The sequence below is a fragment of the Nelusetta ayraudi genome, unplaced genomic scaffold (assembly GCF_046127955.1).
Source record: "Nelusetta ayraudi isolate G7.1 ecotype Tasmania unplaced genomic scaffold, CSIRO-AGI_Nayr_v1 ptg000097l, whole genome shotgun sequence".
Classification (NCBI taxonomy): domain Eukaryota; kingdom Metazoa; phylum Chordata; class Actinopteri; order Tetraodontiformes; family Monacanthidae; genus Nelusetta; species Nelusetta ayraudi.
The window spans coordinates 1,079,436-1,101,233 of record NW_027466147.1 but is presented as its reverse complement, the minus strand read 5'-3'; the positions used below and the strand labels follow the sequence as shown (position 1 = coordinate 1,101,233).

Here is a 21,798-nt window from a genome sequence, read left to right as displayed (position 1 = left end):
GATGGATGGATGGATGGATGGACTGCAAGTTAAACAAATACAAGTTAAAATTAAAAAAAAAAAACATAATAAAATTGCCATTCTTCAGGTTTCTTAACTGAGAGTTCAAATAAGGGCTGAATAAAAGGTTGTTTTTTTTTTTGGTTGTGTTTTTGTTTTGTTTGAATGGTGAAACAGCAAACAATATGTGAAACAATTGCAACATGGCATTTCACAACAATAATGAACCAAGAACTAGCAAAGCTACATCCTGTCCACAGATATATATTTTATTGGAAATCCATAATACAAGGTGGCTGACCTTTTTTGCACTCTGTAATAACCTGGAAAGTTTTCACATGCACCTCTTAGACGGCCTCAGACAAAATGATGGACGGCATTCAACAGAAACGCCGGTGCTTTTGTATGTTTCTGCCAATCATCCATGTTGTAACTCAACGGTGCTGTTTCCTCCTCTTAATAGGAAAAAACTATGAGCTGCCATTCATCCTTCTGTTATACAACTAAACAACAACTTCCCCACTGTGAGAAAATTCATGGCAGGAAACATTGATTTTGCCCCCCTCCAGAGTTTCTGTTAGCCGGCTACTTTTAACTTCTCTGTGTGTGTGTGTGTGTGTGTGTGTGTGTGTGTGTGTGTGTGTGTGTGTGTGTGTGTGTGTGTGTGTGTGTGTGTGTGTGTGTGTGTCCAAAAGTTTCAATATACTATCAATGTTTATGCACTCACGCACAAAACAAAAGAACCACAAAAAGAAGTTTTATGACCTGAAATGTCAAATTGAAATATACCAGATTCATCTTGAAGAGCTCCAATCGGATTCGTTCTCAGAATGCGAACAAACCAATCAGATTGTGGAAAGCTGCAGCTAGCACATAAGCAACGCTAGCCACGGTGCGACCAATTTGATCAGAACTGGACAGTGTTTCCTTGTTGAAAGAAGAGCAAAGAACGACGCTTGAAGATTTTCTCTCGTCCTGACCGGCTGGCCGGCAGAGCCTCCGTTTGATTGGTCCACTTGGAATGTCAAAAACAGAGCGTCAATCAGATCTTGCCTGATCCTTATAGCAGCTTTTTCTAAGGGCGGCCACGTTGGGGATCCAATCCAACAGCACCAAACGGCACCCATTTTTGCTGTAATTGTGGCTGTTTGCAATCAACATAGATCCTGACACAGTCCAAGAATTGAACCCACGATCAGTGACATTCTGCAGATTGTACACACGGTCTCCCCTTCCGTTATCTCCCTTGAAGTGTGACGCCCGCGCGCCCGCCCGCCCAAATGTGCTTTAATTATCTGCGTGTGTTCCCGAGATTCTCCCAGCCTTTTATCAAGCCGGGGGTGTCTGAAAGTCATTACAAAGCGCCGCATCGAGTGGAGACGAGGCTCGCGGAGACAAAGAGGGCGCGCCGTGGTGGTCAACATTTAGAGCATTAACGCTGCCCCCGCGTCTCATCATTATCCCCGCCGCAATCTAAAGCTCAATAAAATGCAAATCAAGAAGCGCCGCGGCTCCGTCTCGGGGAGATTTATACATTAAAGTGCAGCAATAAAAGGAATCCACCGGGGTTTAAGGTCATGTTGAGAGAGTGCCGTGTAATGGAATATAGAATGAGCGCGATGGCTGATTAAATTAGCTGCGCGCTGCGCGACTGTGCTGTTGGGTATCAGGTGTTTTAATCAGCACCGAAGCTGAGTGTGACCGTCGCTTTACACACTGCATACACATGATTTACTCCTGTGCCTGGTGCATTTTCATTTTTTATCTCATTTTTTTCTTTTAGAAAAAGGCAATTTCTTTGGTTCTCACAACTTGTTTTTATAGACAAACGAAAGAAATGTAAGCTTTTGACAGAATTTTCCATTTTTGTTTTCTTTCAAAGTTTCCATTTCATACTCATTTTTTGCCTCCTGGACAGCAAACCAGAGCCAGAGCGTTGTGTTTAGCACTCTGTTTAGAGCCTCCTGTTAAAACGGATGCTTTGCTGCAGCTGCCACGTTGTTGGATAGAGGACAAAAACACGGCGCTCTCGGGGTGATGTCACAACGGTTCATTCCAGTTCGTACCACGAAACCCGACTTGGCTTGCATCAGGATTCACCGTGAATCCTCTCGAGGCACCGTGCGCTCACAGGTCGCTGGGCGGCTGGCTGCACGAGTCGACCGTCCCCGAGGTTTAATCCGGAACACGGCTGTGCAGAGTGAAACACTGTAGTAGGAGAACCGACCAGATGGTCGTTGTTGACGTTGTGCGTGACAATGAAGCGACTCCCTGGATGTCCCTCCCCTATGCCGGTGGTGCAAGGCGAGGCGAGGCAGCTTCATTTGTGTTGCACATTTCAAACACTGGGCAACTCGATGTGTGATTAAAAGTTCAACATTTTAAAAGCATTAAAAAAAAAAAACAAAGAACACAGTCTTCAAAGACAAAATGCAGAGAAGAAGACAGCATAAGATGCATAAATAGAGAAGTCATAAAGAATAGAAATAAAAAGATGGTGATAAAATAAGATGAACAAAAGCACTCAATCATGAGCATAAGAGAAGAGTCTCTAACCTGGATTTAAAGAGACGAGTGTAAACAAGTAGCACAACTGGCTACTACTTTGGATTCTACACGGGTGTTTTGCAAACCTGTTTGAAGCATATCGCCACCTACCACACTGGAGTATGTATTACCAGTGACCGGTGGAACGCCTAGCAGTGGGTTATCAGGAGGGAGCAGGGGGTTTTCAGAGTGGTAAAAGTGCCCTCAGTGACATCACATAGGGCTAGTTTTCTAAACACAAAATTGGATCAAGCTAAAACAAACAAAAAAAAAGATGGATATTTTCTCATTGTCTTTGTATAGTTTTTGGGGTTGGCTATGGACAAATATTCATGTTAGAAACAATATAATTTTTTTTTGTGTAATATCAACACTAATCACTTTTGAGTGCATGTTTTTTAAGGTTGTTTTTTATCAACCTGAGGGCTAAAACTGTAAGTACATCAGCACACCTCCCATCAGTCACCTCTTCCCCGCCGCCACCATCCCATCCCGGCCTTTGAGGAGCCTGCCTTTTCTTTACTTTCACATTTAATCCAATTCATTATTGCAGACCCCCCCACCCCCCGCCCCCTCCGGCTCTCCCCCCTTACCCCATACACTCAGCTGTCAGGGGAGACAAAAGCCCCCTGCCAAATATGGATGCGTTTTTTTTGTTCCCTTGGATTTGCGCTGCCCTCCCGTGGGGATACTGCAACCCCTTCCTCACCTCCCAGCCTTTCACACACACACACATGCGCGCGCGCACACACACAAATACCTGGGGCTGTTCATTGTGTCACCTCTTATATGTGTGGAAATGGCATTCAGAGAGCTGAGCGCAGCCGTATTCTTTCTGACGGCCTGCTAATTCCAGGCAGAAATGTCGCCCAACTCGGAGCAAAAGGAGGAAAAATATCAAGGAAAAACTTAACCAGTGACTGATGAATGTGTGGGGGGGGACACGACTCAAATAGGCTTTCACATATATATACGTTACATATTTACCATACAAAATACCACCATATTTACTGATGTTGCCCAATTGTTTCATATTTCTTCTTCTTTCGAACGAGTATTTCTAACGTGTCTCCAGTAAAAAGGCACTTCTGCTCAAACATTTCACCGAGGAGACCCTGGACTTTGTTTCCACCTGGTTCTCTTCAGGTTCTTCTTCACAAAGCAATGAGCTCCTGGGTTTCACCTCCAGGGATGTTTGGGTTTATTCATGTGAATGTGTAACGGCTCTCTAATAAGTTGACATTTTGCCATAATAAATGTTGTTTACGGTGAAGGGGACCTCTCCTTGATATATTCACCAAAACCGATCAGGTGATGGGATGAGGGAGCGTTTATGCACTCGCACACCTGGGACTCTCCCCTCTGAAGACGACCCAACAGCAGGGGGCGTGGCCAACCAGCAAGGCCGGGAAGAGCGGCACTCACTCTATGAAGAAGATGACGTGAAACCCTCACGCTTGCCCGAGTGTAAATGTAAATCCCGTCAGCGCTGCCAATGTAAAACACAAGAAACCGACAGCAGCGTGCGTCCTCTCTCTGGAATGGCCTGAAGCATTAAAAAAAAAATAGGATATAAAAATTCTGAGTACCGCTGTTTCCACCAGAGGCCTCCACCTCAGGGTTCAGCTCACGCCGCTGAAGAATAATCGTGCAGGCAACGAGCGGCGCGTCGCACGGTAGAACCACGGCCGGACTCAGACTGCAGGGACTGTTACGAGGAGATGTGAAAATAATGGCGCGTGTCGCAGGCTGTTGTTAAAAGAGAGCAAGCGTTTCCTCTCGTGACTCCTCCGCACAGCGGGCGGGCGCAAACGCCGGAGCGTTAAGTCCTGTTTGGCGCTGCGATGCACAGAGTGGGGAAAAAAAAGGAAGATGAAAAGGAGAGTGAGCGGCTGATGGGGAATCAGGCCCCCCCCCACCCCTCACCCCCGTTCTTCAGAAGGAGCCGCAGATTCAGCTGCCAATTACGCGCAATCTCCGCCACTCTGATGATGTAATGACTTGGGGCAGCTCCCCAAAAAAAATAAACAAAAATAAAACAGACAGCGGCTCACGCTGCAAGACAATCAGGACAGATTTACTGTGCTGGGTTCTTGGAAAGGGAGGAAGGAATCAAATCTCAGATTGGCTCCAATGTCTTGAGGCTTGAGGGCCGTCTTTCGGGAGGCTGTTACCGGACCTGGACATAGAAACACAGCTAATCACGTCCAACCGCAATGTTCTGCTGAGAGGAGAAGATGCCGACCAACTGAAAGGAAAGTTTCAACACGAGCTCCGGCGTTCACATTCATCCTGGTCGCTGAGGTGCATCCGCACCCTCCTCATTTAGGTTTTCTTCATGGAACCTCAGTTGACAGCAAAACACGTCCTTTGTCCAGAAGCGACGGTTCAGCAGAGCCCGGTCGGCGTGCTGAGAGCTTTTTCCTTTTTTTATTTTTTCCTTCTTCTTCTTCTTCTGCTTCTCTTCTGCAGATGTTAGCCGTCCAGGGCTACATCTCAACCAATTACCCGCCGTGAGTGATGGGCGGTGTTGGTGGAGGTTCCTGGGCACAGACCGGGGTCACCGACGCTGGGTCTCAATTAACCACACAGCCACACAAGGGATCTGCCACGGCCCTTATCTCATATTTATAGAATAACAGAGAGACAAACACGGAGCCGTGTCGGCAGGCGAGGTCAGCTGTTGTTACCGCCGGATGTTTGCAGCTGCTGCTCAGGGACGGAGAGAAGGAGGAGGGAGGGGAGAAAAGTTCGCTCCTCTCCGACCAGTTGGGGTTTGTTCTTCTCCGCACTTTGGCCGCTTTTTCACTCACAGCTAATTTCTGAAAGAGGGAAACTTCTTTGGTTAATTACCGAGCGGCAGCTCGGCAAGACACTCGAGGGGGCGACGCGGCACCGTGTTGCGTGATGAAGCTGTGCCGCTTAATCAGTGGTTCTCTCCTGCTGGAGTCGCAGGACCCACATTATTTTCCTTATCTTGAAGTCACGACCCAAATTTCTCCCACAGCACTCAAATTCATTCCACAAAAATGGTCTGGAAATTATTGAAATGACTGAGTTGAATTGTGTCCTGCAAAATAAAAGCATACATTTTCTCTGTAAAAAATATATACACTATATATACTGTATATGTGTGTGTATGTACATACATATACATATATACATACGTATGTATATATATATATGTATATATATATATATATATATATATATATATATATATATATATGTATATATATATATATATATATATATATATATACATGTGTATATATATACACCAGTCAAATGAAGCTGCGACCCAATCAAAACAGTTCCGCGAGCCACTTTTGGGTCGCGAACCATCAGTTGAGAAACGCGGTTCTTAATGACCTTGGATATCAGTGTGCAAGACCGTCGGTATGTCGCTGGATTGATTCATTAAATATTAAGAATGAATTATGCTGCTAAGGAGCAGCGCCTACCTGTAACGTCCCGAATGTCTCGCTCGTTGTCTCGGCAGACAACAGCTGTTACACCGATACTCAAAGAAATACGATGATCTCTCCCTGAGAAGAATCCTCCCCCCCCCCCGCCGCACATGAGACCCAACTTAATGAGCTTTGGCAGATTAAAAATTGTTATCCATGCGCTAATGGCCATGGCATTTTTGTCTTGCTTCATTACAGAGATTTAATGCAGACAGTGGGAGCCGTCAGATTCACCCACCCCCCCGCCACCCTACTCACGCACACCCCCACCCTTTGTTTTATGACAACTGAAAGGCAATCAGAGCTCGCATTAAGAGGTTCGTTAGGTGGCTCGCAAGGCTTCGTGGGATCCAATTTGCGTCTCCGGTCGAAGAACTAACAAAGCTAAACACGCGGCGCGCATGCAGATTGGTTTAATTATGGCTCGGCCGCCGCCTTCCTCGGCATCCACGGCCCACGAGCCGAGCCTTTGCTTGACGAGTAGCTGCGCAACACGCAACAAAGGTCGAGCTCCAGATTGTGCACGCTATGCGATGAGATGTCAGCCCGCATTTTTGTATCGTGCCCGGTAGCAGGAAAACAACACGCTTTTACGGTTCAGTTATGTTTACAGGGGATAGAGAGGATTGTAGTTGGAAAATGGAACCGAAGAGGCACCGTTTTTTTTCTCTGTGAGCGTCCGTAAGAGCTGCCGCCTGAATGAAATGAAAAGGCACCAGACCAATTCCTACTTTTTAAATAAGGAATGACAGCGGTCCATGCAATCACCTCGCAAGGCCGTTGGAGGAACACATCCATCTGCGGTGCTCCCCTTGAAAGCACTTTCGGCCGACCTCCAGTTTTCCTGAACCAATCAGCTTGCAGGAGGGATGGATGACACCAGGGGGGCGACAAACGCAGCGTGTGGTCAGAGGCTGAAGATGAGGAAACCAGAAGAAGCAACTGAAAATGTATGACGCTGCATTAATCGCAGTTTAAGAGCATCCATGGCATGACAGAATAATTTATTCATTCATTCATTCATTCACTATTCATTTATTCATAAGTGTATTTATTTTAAATAAAGCGCTACGCTAGCACTTTGCTGCTTGCTCTTTTTTCACCTTGATCATTTGAAACTGATTCGCTGCAAAGGCTGTTGTCACAATCAGCCTTGGATTTTATTTTGAAATGGCCCTCCTCTTCCAATACATTCTTCTTATTAGCTCTAGCAGGAAAAATATATGCAAGCCTATAATTAAACGTTATCTTTAGGGAGCAAGCTTGATTTGTGGAATGCCGTATTGCAATATTAACGCTCTTTGACTTCATCACAACACCTGCGCCAAAGGAGCTCAGCCGCTGATGTCACGCTGGATATCGTCATTGATTTGTCCCCATTAAAAAAAAAAAAAAATGCACCTGTTTCATACGGTCAACAAACCAAATGGCTCTTTCATGCTTTCGCATGACGCTTTGAGACGGATGACTCCCCGTTTCCCAATTGACGTCGACTAATAACGGCGCAAAATGGTTTTCAGAGTAATGATTCATTAAAACATTTATTTTTATTTCCACATCAACTTGATTAAAGGGGCAGGCTGAGGCACTGCAGCGCCGTGACCTTCTGCCTCCCGGCGGCAGCCAGCGGGGACAAAATAGCAGAAAAAGTATTCCGCTCTAAACTGGCCTTGACAGCTCTGCCTTTTCAAAAGGAAGAAAAAGCACTTGCCTGATGAAACACAGCAAGAGCGCACAGAGAACAAAGCAGAGAGAGTGGTGCTTTCTCATATTCAAATCCGTGTTACGCCAAAACAGAAAACTCAGCAAAAGGGAAGGGAAAAAAAAAAAGAACGGAGACAAAATGAAAAAAGTGCAACCATGTCAGCATCTCCCTCATGCAGTGATGCATTTACAGTTGGAAATGGTTCCCCCGAGTCAAAGAGGTGCCATCAGGGATACAGTAGCTTTGAAGTAGAATGGAGCTGCAGACGGCTTTAATGGCACCAAATGTGCCAAAGTGCAGCTGCACCTGCGGTGATGTACAGACCTGTCAGGGAAAAAATCACCCAAATCAGGTCAGTTTTTGCTCTGCGGGCAAATGGACAAAGTCTGGCCCAGACAGATTTAATCAGTGTCTGATTTACCACCCTCAACCACTTAATGTCCCAGCGCCGCCATCAAACAGCGCACTCATTTCTTTTCCTATCACTGGGCTACAATAAATCTGGGTTGAAAAAAATACGGGAGGAGAATTTTGGTTTAAGGGTTGTTTTTTTTCCTCTCCTCTATTTTCAGTTCATCACAGGACGGTAATGGCTTGAAAATGACAAAGGGGAAATGATAAGAAAAAAAAAAAAAAAAAAACGGCGTCAGTGTTTTGCTGCAGGAGTCCAGAGTTTCACATCTGCGAGGAGCCACTTGGCACAAAGAGTAAAACTGCAGAACGATCCCAGAGCTGCTCCTTCAATAGTTACACAACCTCCCTTTCTCAGCGCTTTGTCAACAGATTTTACTCTCCGCCGGTTATTGGATGCAGCGAGACTCCCCGGCCGCACTGAATGGGCACAGCTCCACAGGTTTTTTTTTTCCACCCTGAGAGGAGAAAATTTGCGAAAAGGCCACGAGGTGGAATTGGGAGCTCTAAAAGAGCCGCTGGAAACGGAGCGCGTTGCCAGATGGCTTTCTCGGCCGTTGTTTTCGAGGTCAAGAACGTCAGCGGTCAGGCCAACTGGACGGCCGCTTGGATAAGAATCTGCTCCTCCCGTGGCAACATGGCGAGCGCAATCCTTGATGATATCATTTAAAGTTTAAAAAAACAGGTTTCTTTTGGTTTGGTTTTTCTCAGATTCGCTTATGCAAGCTTACTGGGGGGGGGGGAAGCAAGTACTCACCCTGCAATACTGTTCTAATCCAAGAAACACCAACAATGACAACAATGATAGAGTTGTTTTTTTATTTTCTTATCATTTATAATTGTACGTTTATTAGATCTTTAAGATTAGATGAAAGACTACATTTAAAGTGTATATACGTGTGTGTGTGTGTGTGTGTGTATTTATATATTATCATATATATCAGATATTTCACAGCACAGATTTGGTTTCGAGGGATGAACGTTCGCATCCTTCCTTCGAATCTCCAGTCTGAACGGTTTGCAGTCAGTGTCCAGTGATTCATTTTACTTCCTCCAGGAAGCAAAATAAGACAGCAATGTAAAAAATAATAATGAATTGATAATAATACCGAAGAAAACAAAGAAACAAGCAACCGTGAAAGGCTTTCGTCAGACAGCTGGCAGCCGGTAAGCGGATTAACAACGGATGATGCCGTGGCAACAGACTTATCAAAACTTTGTGCTATTACACACATTTTAAGGAGATTTCCTTCGGAAGAAATTATGTTATTTTTTCATCTGCCTTGAGCAAGAATTCAGCTAGACACCGTAGATTAAAGCTCGTGCAACATCAGAAGCCTCTAGTTGTTGCTTCCTGGTTCAGTCAGCTATAAACAATCCGTTCAATTTGGCAGGCAGACGGCTCTTTCAACCACGTTTTACTGTTTTACTGAATGACTCTCAACTCTGGGCTCTTTTCTCATCAGACAAGTGAAACATGGTCAGAAGGTTTGGGATGGAAACCTTCCATCTGGCACATCAACTTCCAGCGAGCTACTTCCTTTTTATTTACTTTTTTTGCCTTTGTATGCATTTATATATTGTCCTGTCACGAGGTGTGTCTGGTCTGATCTGATCTGTTCTATATGGTGGCATCATGCACACAGACACATACACACACACAGAGAGACACCCTTGGACTGATAAGGAAAAAAAAACAAAAATTGACAGAAATTGTCTTTTTGCAGCAACGACTCGGAGCTTCAGGGCGTCCATTCGAAAAGACCCTTAAAATTTGGGCTGAAAATTGGTTTCCTGGCTGGGACATTGATGGGAAGGTTGATGGCGCTTTTGCTCAAGGCTTCTTCCCCGAATCCCAATTGCTTGAGATTTGATCAGCTGCTCTCCTGGCACGACCCGAACCCATCCTGTCGGCTAATGAAAACTCCATTTGGGCGCCTGGCGATGTTGCCTCCTCCCCTTACAAAACGAGGGTCGGTGCTCGGTGGGATTGCAAAGCACTTGTTCCCAAATAAAATAAAAGAGGCCGCAGCGATGCATCAGATTAGAGGCATGAGCAGCTGCTTTCTGGGGAATCTCCACAGATTAGATGAAGGAAAACTCAGCAAAATGGGGCAGATGGTAAAAAAAAACAAAAAAAAAACAGCAGCAGCAGCAGTGAGGATGTCAATTGGTGCCATTAGGGAATCTTAAAGACGGCCTCAATTTATGAGCGCTTGTCTGAGAGAGGGAACAATACAATTTAAATTTCATACGCTGTGGCGCTACCAAGTATTATTAAAAAAAAAAGAAAAAAAACAGTAATGGATCACATGATGCTTATTCCGCTTCAAGGCTTAATATTTCTGTGGCTACTTCACCAGTAATAGACTCGGGGGAAATAAACTCGGCGGCTCCATAACTGTTTCCACTCCACCCGTGGCACTTTGCCGGAATTACTCTCCATTTCAAAACAGGGTCATTCCCACCTTTTCCATGGCCGAGATGGAGCCTGTGTTGAGCAAGTGTGGCCGTTGTCTTTTCCCAAAAAAAAAAAAAAAAAAATGAACAATCTTGTTGGAAGCAGAAAAAGTGTGACTGACCCCAGAGAACGAGAGTACTTCCTGCTGAAACTGGTTTTCCTCACCTGGCATGAAGCAAAATAAGCTTTGATTCGGTTCTGTATCAGTCAGCTGTTGAGTTTTTCCACTTCTAAACTTGCAAATAACAACAAGTAGACGTAGAGCGATCCATCGTTAAAGGCTCCAGCATTATTTTTTTTTTTTCAGTCGCTCCGCCTACGACTTGACCAATCAGTAGAAAGAGGACTTTTATTAGGACAAAGACAGGGAGCTATTCTGTATGGCTGTAAACAATAGTGATAATGTGGTGCAGCCACTTTTGATTGTTTGCTTATTAAAATGAATTTGTTATATCAAAATCATGGTGGATCACGCCAATATTTTTTTTGTTCGATTTTTTTGTTTTGTTTTGTTGTTTTCACGAATGTGAGTCACAGCTATTGTTTACTCATGTTGTCCATCTTCCTTAAGCTTTTGAAAAATTTTTGGAGCTTGTTTGAACCAAGAAAAAACCCCACAATTGTTCACAGTCACAGTTCGCAGTCACAGTGTTCTGACGGATGTTCAGAGCTTACAAACAAAGGAAATAAACGGAGGGAAGCAGGCAACCGTTTTTCCCTGTCAATAACAATCTGAATAGCACTTGGCTTTTTCTTTTCTTTGTAAAGGGTGCCAGACCTGCTATGTATCAGCTCTGCACTGTGTGTCTCCCTCTAACAATCCTCTCCTCTAACAACTTCAAAGTGTCTATTCATGTCTTATTTCCCTGGAAACTTACCGATCGATGACTTCACATTTTTCCTGGCCAGCTTTGGAGTGTATTTTGTCGCGGAATCGATATGCCTGTTGTGGACTTTGAAAAGGTTGTTGATGCAGAAGCACAATTGATCCATTAATAAAATAGACGACTGCGATCCATACGCAACAAATGAACATTTGAATGAGCAGCGAGCGTGCGCACGTGCACACGCAGGCACAGACAATGAAACACACAATCAAACACGTGCAATAAAGGAACACAATCTATTTTTTTTTACTAAGCCGGCGCACCTGGCAGGTGCCTGAATAATACATTAAAGGTCAAAGATAATAAGAAGTGATGTCAATCTAGTTTTATTAATGTAGCTGCACTTGTTCCAGCTCTTCACCAACAGAGTGTCTCCTCCTCTGCCTCCCCTAAATCTGCCTTTCTCCAGTGTAAGCGGCTGTGATTTGTGATAGTCTGCAGAAACTGCTCCGTGAAGGCATCTTTAAACGACTAACTAGTTTGGAATTGCCTTGTTACTGTCGCATAAAGCGGCAAAAAAAAAGGAGCGAAACACAGAGAAAAAGCAGCCGTTTTGTCTCAGCCCTTGAGCCTTATCGCAGGAAGGATATTGGAGGAACCCAGTGGCCTCCGAGGACGGAGATTTGTCGACAACAATCGTTTAAAGAATTTCACATAGAAGTGCAAAAAAAAAAAAAAAAAAGCCGCAAAACACTCTCCACTCAGGCGTAGAGACGCGGGCTGAAGTTTGCCTGCCTCATTTTCAATCATCAATGGCACTCGATGTCTAAAGCGCGAGGCATTCATTAGGAGACATCTTCTTTGCAAATGAGGAACCTGAAGCATAGGAGGCCTCTTTAACCCTGGAGCAGGAAAAATCTGAGAGGCTTGAGCTCTTCAGACGAATCTCGGTGGGAGATCTATTTTCTCTCAGTCATCCCTTTCTCTGCGGGAAGGTTGGAGGAGTGTGTGTGTGTGTGTGTGTGCGTGTAGGTGTGTGTCTGCCTGTCTGTGTGTGTGGGTGTGTGTGTGCGTGTAGGCTGAAGTCAGGGTCACAGACGGATGGTAGAGTAACTCCACATTGTCAGATCCCCGCACAGATTAATGGAGCGGAGTTCAAAAGGAGCGCCGCTGAAGAAGGAACGCCTCTCTTCTTTAAATGTCTACCGACTAATTAAAAAGTCTGAGGGACGCTCCCGAAAGCAACATGCGGTTCGTAAATGTGCAAATTCTCAAGCGGCTGACATCTCAAGGTGTGAAAAAGAAAAGAAAAATATGTGAAAAGAGAATAGTTGCATTACACTTGCAGGAACAAATTCGCTCTTCAGCCTCTCCGGGCTCAATGAGGGGAATCAATTCCGCAACCTTCCCGCTGTATTAGTCGGCAGAGCTTAATATATCAACTGGAAATAAAAAATCCAATGGGTCCACTTTGATCCAACTCATTTTTACTTGACAAAGATTTTCAATGAGCTCTTTTCCCGACAGATAGGTGTGTAGCAGTGTGAGGAGAGATTTAGGAAATGTTCCATTTGGCAGGACAAATTAAAATGTTTGATTTAAAATTCGGAAACATGGAAATGGACAATCGTGAAATTTTAAAATCTTAAAAACTGACTTTTTGCATTCAAGACTTTTTTAGTATTGGATCCTTGTTGCAGCCGCATCGCAGGTAAACATTTTGAGGACACACAGAGGAAGGAAACACAACGGCTTGAACTCGGTGAACTGCTGCCCTCAAGCCAGGAGACGGTGACATGTTGGAGAAGGTCTTCAAGATTTTTCAAGTGACAGCAGCATCACACCAGCCGGGGGTGAGCGTTATCAGGAGTGCTCAGTGTGCGTGGGGGGGCGGGTCACAGACCATCACGGTGCACCAAATATAGAATTCCTCGTGTCTCTGGGGAGACCATCAAGTCTCTTTTCTTCGTTTTTTTTCTCTTTTCTTTTTTTTTTTGCTCAGCCCACTCCAGCTGATGAAGCACACGCCGAGGAAAAGGCTTTTGTTCCCCTCGCGCTGCCTGAGAGGAAAACGTGGGCTGAATTTAAAACAACGTTGGAGTAAACAAGCGCTTATGAAGCCATTAGAGACGGCCAGCGGAAAAAAGAGAAAGAAAAGATCGTCACGACAATAATTACAAGAGGTCTTTGAAAATTTTAAATCATCCCTCAGATGAAAAAAAAAAACAAGGTAACAAGTGTGTGAGTGTTTTTTTTTCTTTCTTTCAAAACATGGGGGTGGGGGAGTTGTTTTTGATTGTGCGACAATGATTGCGAGTAGCCGTGTGAGTTATAGCAGTGTGTCTGCCAGTTGCAAACATGGAAGTAATAAGAATTTATAGCAGGAAACTGTTGTTCTCAATTCATTTGATAGCAACGGTTTACCGGTGATGGTGGACGTTTTGGTGACAAACGCGTAAAAGCCAGTTGAACGGGTTCAGGCCACACACAAAGACATGGGAAGGTGCGAGGGACAGACACCTTCTCCATTACTTGGCAATGAATGCATTACTTTGTACATCAAAGGTCCAGTATGTAATAATTGTCCTGCTTTATGATTTTTATATTGGTAAAGTTTAATACACTGCCCATAAATGCATTAATAAAAGTGTATACTCGCAGTACAATAAAAGTAATTTGCTTTCCCCACCCATAGAATAGTTCTTAGTTGTATATAAGAACATACATAGAGCAAGAGTCTTGCTACCTGACATCTTGAGCCGCCATGTTTGAGGAAGCGAGGTATCCAGGTTTGTGTGCGCGGGCCACCGTAGTTCACTGGCAAGCTCGGGAGAGGAGGTGTGAGGGGTTGAGTGCTGCAATCTAAATCGTAACCATTAGATGTCGCTGTTTCTTCTCAAGATATCCAAAGATCACACACGTAACCTTGAAAAAAGCAAACACTTAATTGACGGTGCGTCCCTGGGAAAACGCAAAATTCCACATTGTTATTGAGACTGTCGTACGAGAGCGAAACCCTATGAACTGCGAGTATGATGGAAACTGACTCGGTCATAAAACCACCACTCTGGGCCTCTCCAGCACGTACCGTAGCATCCCATCAATCATCATGCAGAAGATAGACGTTGCATTCTCCGCATAGCTCTGACTCTAACTCACTGAGAAGCTTTACTGTCTCAGTGGCCCAAACGATCCTGGTGAAGGGCCACAAGTTCTCAGCTCTGCAGCGCGGGGTGCCTGAGCGCGAAGGCTGGCCTCTTTGTGGGGAGCGCCAGAGGGCAATGGAGCGCGGCTCTTTGAGAGTTTGATTTATAATTGAAAGCTGTGTTTACATCAGCTCTGCAGCGCAAGAGAACAGTCGATCGCCTGATGGAGGAGGAAACCTGGAAATTGGGCCCGTTAAAAAAAAGTAGAGTGCTTTTTTTTTTTCTAAAAGGAACTCTGTGGCAGAGGCTGAAACTGAGTTGGTTTACGTTTTGCTGCTGCTGCTGCTGCTGCTGCTGCTGCTCTGAAAGCGAGGAGAGGAAATGTTAAATCACATGTGACAGCTGAGAAATTGACCACGCTTTAACGCTCGGATTGTGGGAAGGCAAGCAAGGTCTGAGCGAGAGAGATAGAGAGAGAGAGAGATGGCGACGGACGCTAATGAGCAATCATTACAGTTGGTCTACTTTGTGTAATAACATGTTGCGCGCGGCCGTGTGGACGAACTGCTGAGTAGAACCGTTTTAATTCGGTGTGTAATCAGAGCGTAATCACAGAGTTTTCATTTTACATCCATAGACAATAAAAGACAAGAAAAACAACTGGTTTTATGAAAAGACAAAGATGCGATATCAGCATGCTGCATCACAAGATATGCAGAGTCTGCAGCCCATAATAAACATTCAGCACCGGAGGGAAACATTGATTGGATAAACCTTGAGTCAGATTAGTCGGATTCCCATAAAGCTGCCGGAGCCCGTTGACAGCGGCACCGGTGCATCGGTGTAAAGTCTGTTGCTGGCCTGTGAGCCGAGCCACACGCATGCAACCAAACTGCGTCCAGCATTCATTCATTTGGAACGGTCTACAGGCGGCGATGAACACGAGAGCGCGGTTAGCATCACTTGGCTGTTTATGTTTCTACTGAGCAACAACAGGAAAGTCAGAGGAAGTGCAGTCACTTTCCTCAATTTGGTGCGTCAAGTAATTGAAGATTGTCCTCCGTTGGGCCCATTTAAAGCGATTGGACTTTCAAACCTCGTCCTCGGTTGTGTAAATCTTCCTCTTTTTGTAGCTGTCAGCAGGCGAGCATTAACCTCACTTGACTTGGCTTTTCTTTGATTCCTTTTTACGGCACTGCTCTCACAAAAACTCTAAATCTTACAAACATCCATCTCTCTGTTGCGCAGCAGATTCCTGGCATTCAGGCCCACCCCCCACCCCCCACACTCGCAGACATATTGCCTTTAATTAAATGCTGTTTTGCACCGATATTATTTATTTAAATTTCTGCAGTAAATTGACTCCAAACCATGTAATGGCCCCTCCAACTGTTCCAAAGGCCTCAGCAGTACAATTAGAGGCAAAAAAAAAATAAAAAAATCTCCATCTGCGTCGTAACCACAAGACAATCCTGCGTGTGCTCACTGTGGCACGTTATGGTCAGCGGGGGCATGAATCTTGAAGACTGGGAGCAGTTTCAATGGTAAATGTGGAAATAAGTTTAGTTATTTCTGCTAATGGATGCTTTGTAGATAATGACGAGTAAGAGTGCAAGACTGTAATGACGTTGCCCATTTAAAGTGGGCGTCTAAACTGGCTGTGCTGCACGTTGACATAAAAGAAGAAGAAAAAGCACATTGAGAAGATTTAAAGTAGTTTGCAGAAGGAGGAGATTCCACTGAACTGCGAAAAAAACAACAAAGAAACCTCTTTAAAGTGGATGACGTCTCCCTTTTAACGCTGTCCTTATCAAACCCAACTAGTTTTACGCCTTAGTCCCTGTTGTTAAAAAGGACAGAGACCGCCATCTAGTGGCTGGTTTGTGCATTACACCAATAATCCAGATTTATTATCTTTTTTTAATCATTATTACATTGTTATTGTTACCTAAATGCATTCACTGATATTCAAGTGGTTTTGCGAAGTTGCAACATTAACAATATGTAATAATCTGTATATTTTAAGGAGTTGCTTATGGAGTTTCACATATGGTGTCTTTGCCCATATACTTTTCCAAAATGCCCTCCACTAGAATTCCTAGCTTGCTTTCTGCAATCACCTAACTAATTTTCTGGCCTTGGCGATCTTGGTACAAACAGGCCTCCTCTTCCGGAGTCTCTCTCTGACTTCTCTGGCCTTCCACTCGAAGCTGAAGCGACCGAGCTTATCTTATCTTTATATCCAGGTATAAAAAGTCATCATTCTGTGTGTTTTGGGGAGCTCCTCCCCCCACAACCAAGACTTCTGCTGACTCCATCCATCCACACTCATCCATTCACACCCAGAGAGGACGCAGGCAATACGTCTAGATGTAGAAAATATTTTATTCAGCAAAATGCACGGTTTCACCAACACTCATCTCACTCAGGACAAACAGGTTCACTACAGTTTCCTATAGAACAATCAGTCCACATGACCCACGTATCTTTTCACCTTGATACGCCTCTGGTTTTCTTTTGGTAAAAGATTTCTACCACACACTGAAGATCTGACATGACGCAGTAGGACTCGGCTCTGGTGCGGACGTGCCCCAGCACCCCTGCTATATCTTCAGCTCCTCTCTTCCTGGAGATCAGGAGGATGGAGCAGCCTGAGACGTTGAGGAGCTCCTCTCGCTCCAGAGCCAGCAGGTCAGGGAGGTACTGCTGAGCGTCGTGATCCATCAGCACCAGGCTGAAGCCCTCCCCAGGCCCTTCTGCCCAGCTCCTCTTCCCATTCACCCCAATTAATGACCGCAGCTTCGGCATTGCTTCTGCAGAGCTGGATGTCAACACCTGGAACTGCAAAAGACCAGAAGAGCAAATGTCTCTCTGAAGGCTAGTTTGCACTCAGCGAAGTACTGCATTTACTTTGGGACAAATGAAGTATTCATCTATCTATCAATCTATATATCCATCACCTGGTCATGCTTGAAATTAGACACCAGTATGATTTCCTCGCCCAGGTCTGCTGTGACCGGGTCCTGCTCCACTGTGATGAGTTTGCCACCAGGGGGCAGCAAATGCAGCATTCGGACGGAGCTGTAGCCACAGTGGGTACCCAGCTCCAGCACCAGGGAGGGTCGGGTTCTCCGCACCGCTTCATCCAAAGCTGCGGCTGTGAGGGACGACAGTGATGTGAGACGTTTCATCCGAAGCACCACAAACACATCGACCAGCTGCTTCAATCAACAACCGGGTGGTTCTCTTGAAAAACGACCGCCACCCAAACCAGTCCAATGGAACACTGACCCGCCTGTGGGCTCACGCAGAGGTGCGGGTGCGTGCGGTTGTAAAGGTCAAAGGTCTCCAGGACGCTGACCACTTTGCCGTGGGTGCAGTTGGTGAAGACGTAGGCGTGGGTGCTCCTCACGCACACTTTCCCTCGAGTCAGCCTCTGCAGCCAGGACAGGAGTCGGCGGCACAGAGCCGCAACCTTGGCGCCGTAGACAGTGGAGGCCACGAGGACGGCGGGGAGCAGCGGGATGGAAACGGCCACCAGCCACATGTTCCCGAGCTGCGAGGGAGAGAAGGAAGTTACATTTACATCATTATATTTTTGATTAATCATGGTTCGGTTTTTCTTACATAATCATGCTAGGAAAAAAAAAAAAGTACTTTAAATCTTTAAAAAAATAAACACCACAGCGTGACCCATTTATAAACAGCATCGTGACACCCGGTGCACAGCAACCAGCATAAACCAAACCTCTGGCTCCCCCGTCTGACGTGATATGTGTACTGCCCGCGGCGTAAACCCACTGGCGTGTCAATAAAGTCATTCTGCAAATAATCTACAGGGCGGTTAAGTACGTTTTTATTCAGTTAAAGTGGTCACAACCTTTAGCTAAGAGGGTTGTAGTTCGTTCAAAGAATACTGACAGACGATAACTCAGGGAACAACGACCATGTTTCATCGCAAATCAAACATCCGCGCTCAGGATTCACATCGAGGCAACGTCAAACTCGTCACGAAAATGAACGCGGGGGGAGTGTTTCTACTTCCGAGGCACCGCTTGGCATTTAAAAGGGACGGAAGCTTGTTAAATATTCGATACTTACCGACGCGGCCTTTCGCCTTGTCCAGGTCTGTCACGCACAGATGGAGCTGCCGCCACTTCAGGAAGTTGACAAGTCAAAGTCGAGCAATCAAAAGAGCCGCCGAACTGGAAACACAAACAGGCCATGATTCTTCTTCCGCGCAGAGACGCCCACACGCACACGCAGACGGAGAAGAATGAACAGCCGAACTGGCAGAGGGTGCACACACTCAAATACACAAATAATACACAACCTTTTTTTTGTTTCCTTTCTTTCTTTCTTTTTCCTTTCTTTTTTTCCCCCCTGGAAGACTCGGCCTCTTCCAATGTATCTGCAGTAGTGCGCTAGTCCACTGGGGGGCAGCAGAGATGTGGAAACTTTTACCGAGCTCTCACAGCCGGGAAAGGAGTGAAATGGGATGAGGACCTGAGTTTCACATTTCAGTTTACAAACACTGGGAAAGTGGAGGAGGAGGCAACACGCTGCAAAACCCATGAACAGGCTCTGATAATAGAAAAAAGAAATACATGTTCAAATTTTAAACAAGTACGTTAGACACGGAGCCGTTTAATATTGAGCTGTGGATTACTAATCAAAATGTTTGTTGGTTTCTTTATTTTCTTCTTATTTTGAAGGGTGGTCCTGACGCGTTTACTTCCGCTTCTGCATCCCAGTTTGTTGAAAGGCCAGGTATATACCAGCGCTGCAACGTCTTTGAGATTAAAGTTTAGAACTTTACAGACCTTTATTATTTCTCCCCCAGTGCTCCCAGTTAGCTGTCTTCTGTCACTGGTGCCGGCGCTGCAACAGTGGGTGTTCTACGACCCCACCAGTGGCCTTGTTACTGGCCTCATTGGTCGGCCTGATCCGTGTGTCTCTGGCCATTGGAGCGCATCAGCACACTGCGGCGTGCGTGTCCTGTCAGTGCACTGGCGCTAAGTGAGCCGAAAGCAGCTGCATTGTCACCGGATATAAAGCTGACCGGCTGTTAAAATAAGAGCTTGAAATTATGTTTGATCCATGATAAGGGTGTGTTTTGACATTCTTTTGGATATCAGTTGTGATAAATATTATAGTATCACATGAATTGGGGCCTAATGTTTTTTTTCCCCCTCTGGTCACATGAATAAATGATTTCTGACTTACTCACCAAAATAAAATTATGCAAACCAATTCCAGGCGCTTCCTGTCACATGTTGCATTTTGTTGAAGTATGTCGCCGAACTGGAGAACACGCTCCCTTTCAGGTTTGAGCCCTCCTTTTTTTTTTTCTTTTTTTTTTTTTTTTTTTATCATTTTGAATGGATTTTAAAGAATCATTTAGTCACACAGTATGACTCACACTGTCACTGTGTAGGCTGAACATGAAACTGCAGCCTCTGTTAAGAGCATGTTTAATAGCCTTTGTGCTAAATTGGGGAAACTACTAGTAAACATGCTAACCAACTGGGGTTGTCCACAACACAATAAATGCAATATGTTTATAGAATTGAACTATTTGTCTCTAGTTTGAGTAACTGACTCAACTACTGACTACTGTCGCGTGTTGGTTAATCCAGGAAGGAATCGTACAAAAATACCAAGTTTCAAAAAGGTTTAATACTGAAAAAACAAGCAATCATGGCCATGGATTCCCCGTTGGATGGTCAGAAGAGCAGCCCCAGATTAACCGAGATGGAAGTCTCCGGGTGACCCCCCAAGTGAGAATGAGAATCCTGTCTTCAGTCCGAGTTTATGTAGGATGAAGTCCTATCCGTTGCAATGAGGGGTCATGGTTCAAGTTTAACCCCTCTGATTGGCTTCCTCTTGACCGTCCCGATGGAAACAGTTGATGCCCTGAGAGTATGACAGATTAAGAGAAAGAAGGAGGAATCGCCACCTAAACAACCAAAAAACACTGTCCTTCCTCCAAAGCATTGGAAGGAAGGGGAGTTTGACCTTTTTCTGAGTGTCCGCACACTCAGCATTTAAGAACAGTGCCTTATTTGAGCAACCACTCAACCGAGTACTCAAAGAACAGTACGCTGTGTATGAGTGACCACTGTCTTTGCCTTGTCATTACTGGTCACTTCCTGGACTTATGAACGTTTGCCTATGCTGCCTGCCAAAATCACTATTATTGATCTGCAGTGTTTGCTAGCACTGCGGGAACTGCTATAACTTCAAAATGGTTAATTTATATTTTCTTTATTAAATGACTTTTAATCACTTTTAATCCTAACACTACTATTGTGTGAAAGGTATTGGATTTTGATTGCTGTTGTTTTGTTTTGTTTTTACTGTTTGATTGCTTTGTGTTGTATTCATTTCTGTTTTGCATGTATACACTTTTGTAGACGCAAAAGACAGAAAAAGTTACATTTTTCAATTAATTTATATAATATTTGATTAATTTCATTCATATTAAAATAAAGGTTTGTTGACGTTCTTGTCAAACCTTATACAAGTAATCTTAACCTGATGGGACTAGATTTAAAAAAACAAAACAAAACATACTCCTGCGTCTTGTACCTTGTTTTCATGAAAACGTTTAACTTTGCAACACGGGTGCTTGTGTTGAACATTTTACTACCTATTTTCGTAAATGACAGAAAGACGCTACAACGTAATTTTCAGATGTTGGTAGTTTCTTAATTATGTCGCAATAAAGTGTGTCTCATCAGGGGGGGAAAAACAAGTAGTTTGGATTTGAACCGATGCTTTTATTTTTGTACCTCACAACCGGATACTCTAAAAGTGGCTCCGGCTGACTTGACCGCGGCTGTGTTCGCGTCCTCAGCCTCCCAGACTGGAGCCGCCACCGGAGAGCAGGACGCGGTTCGTTCGCTCGCCTCGCCGGTGCTGCTGCGGCTGCTGCGACATCCCACAAGCCGACGTTGGTGGCTGGTTCGACGGGGCCGACCGAGTCACCTGACGGCTGGTTCCGCTTTGGAATAAAACCACGCACGCACGCACTCACGCAAGCACTCAGGTCTCAACAAAAAAAAAAAAGAAAGGCTGTAACAGTTGGAGAGCGGAGCCTCCTCCTCGCCAATGGCAAGTCCGGTTGCAGGCATCGGAGCGTCTCATCAGCATCACCCTGCGAGCGAGTCGGCCGCAGACTCCGCGTTCCAGGAGGCGCAGAAATGGATCGAGGTAAGCAGCAGCAGCA

General features: G+C 45.0%; 2 protein-coding genes across 8 annotated transcripts in view; one reads left to right on the top strand and one right to left on the bottom strand.

The window, feature by feature from the left end:
• Nucleotides 1-16,934: 16,934 nt before the first annotated feature.
• On the bottom strand, nucleotides 16,935-19,264 carry LOC142902768 (transmembrane O-methyltransferase homolog). Its single transcript, XM_076048190.1, has 4 exons — nucleotides 18,669-19,264; nucleotides 17,859-18,123; nucleotides 17,528-17,724; nucleotides 16,935-17,408 (listed from the first exon to the last, which is right to left on the bottom strand). The coding sequence occupies exons 2-4, from the start codon at nucleotides 18,112-18,114 to the stop codon at nucleotides 17,058-17,060; spliced, it is 804 nt and encodes a 267-aa protein (XP_075904305.1). The 5' UTR covers nucleotides 18,115-18,123; nucleotides 18,669-19,264; the 3' UTR covers nucleotides 16,935-17,057.
• A 2,160-nt stretch (nucleotides 19,265-21,424) lies between these two features.
• Nucleotides 21,425-21,798, top strand: part of LOC142902705 (LIM and calponin homology domains-containing protein 1-like) — a 59,642-nt gene continuing 59,268 nt past the window's right edge. For 4 of the 7 annotated variants that reach the window (XM_076048035.1, XM_076048036.1, XM_076048033.1 and 1 more), the window contains exon 1: nucleotides 21,425-21,782. In XM_076048035.1, coding sequence (XP_075904150.1) covers nucleotides 21,681-21,782 — 102 coding nt within the window. In that variant the 5' untranslated portion in view covers nucleotides 21,425-21,680. The remainder of the gene's footprint in view (nucleotides 21,783-21,798) is intronic. The other 3 variants (XM_076048039.1, XM_076048038.1, XM_076048037.1) reach the window with 1 other exon arrangement.

What these genes read in the sequence shown, in the direction of transcription:
- LOC142902768 (XM_076048190.1), bottom strand. Translation starts at nt 18,114, where the DNA reads ATGTGGCTGGTGGCCGTTTCCATCCCGCTGCTCCCCGCCGTCCTCGTG. An exon ending in CTGCGTGAGCCCACAGGCGG is followed by an intron (nt 17,725 to 17,858) that starts GTCAGTGTTCCA and finishes CGTCCCTCACAG; the next exon opens with CCGCAGCTTTGGATGAAGCG. An exon ending in CTAATTTCAAGCATGACCAG is followed by an intron (nt 17,409 to 17,527) that starts GTGATGGATATA and finishes GGTCTTTTGCAG; the next exon opens with TTCCAGGTGTTGACATCCAG.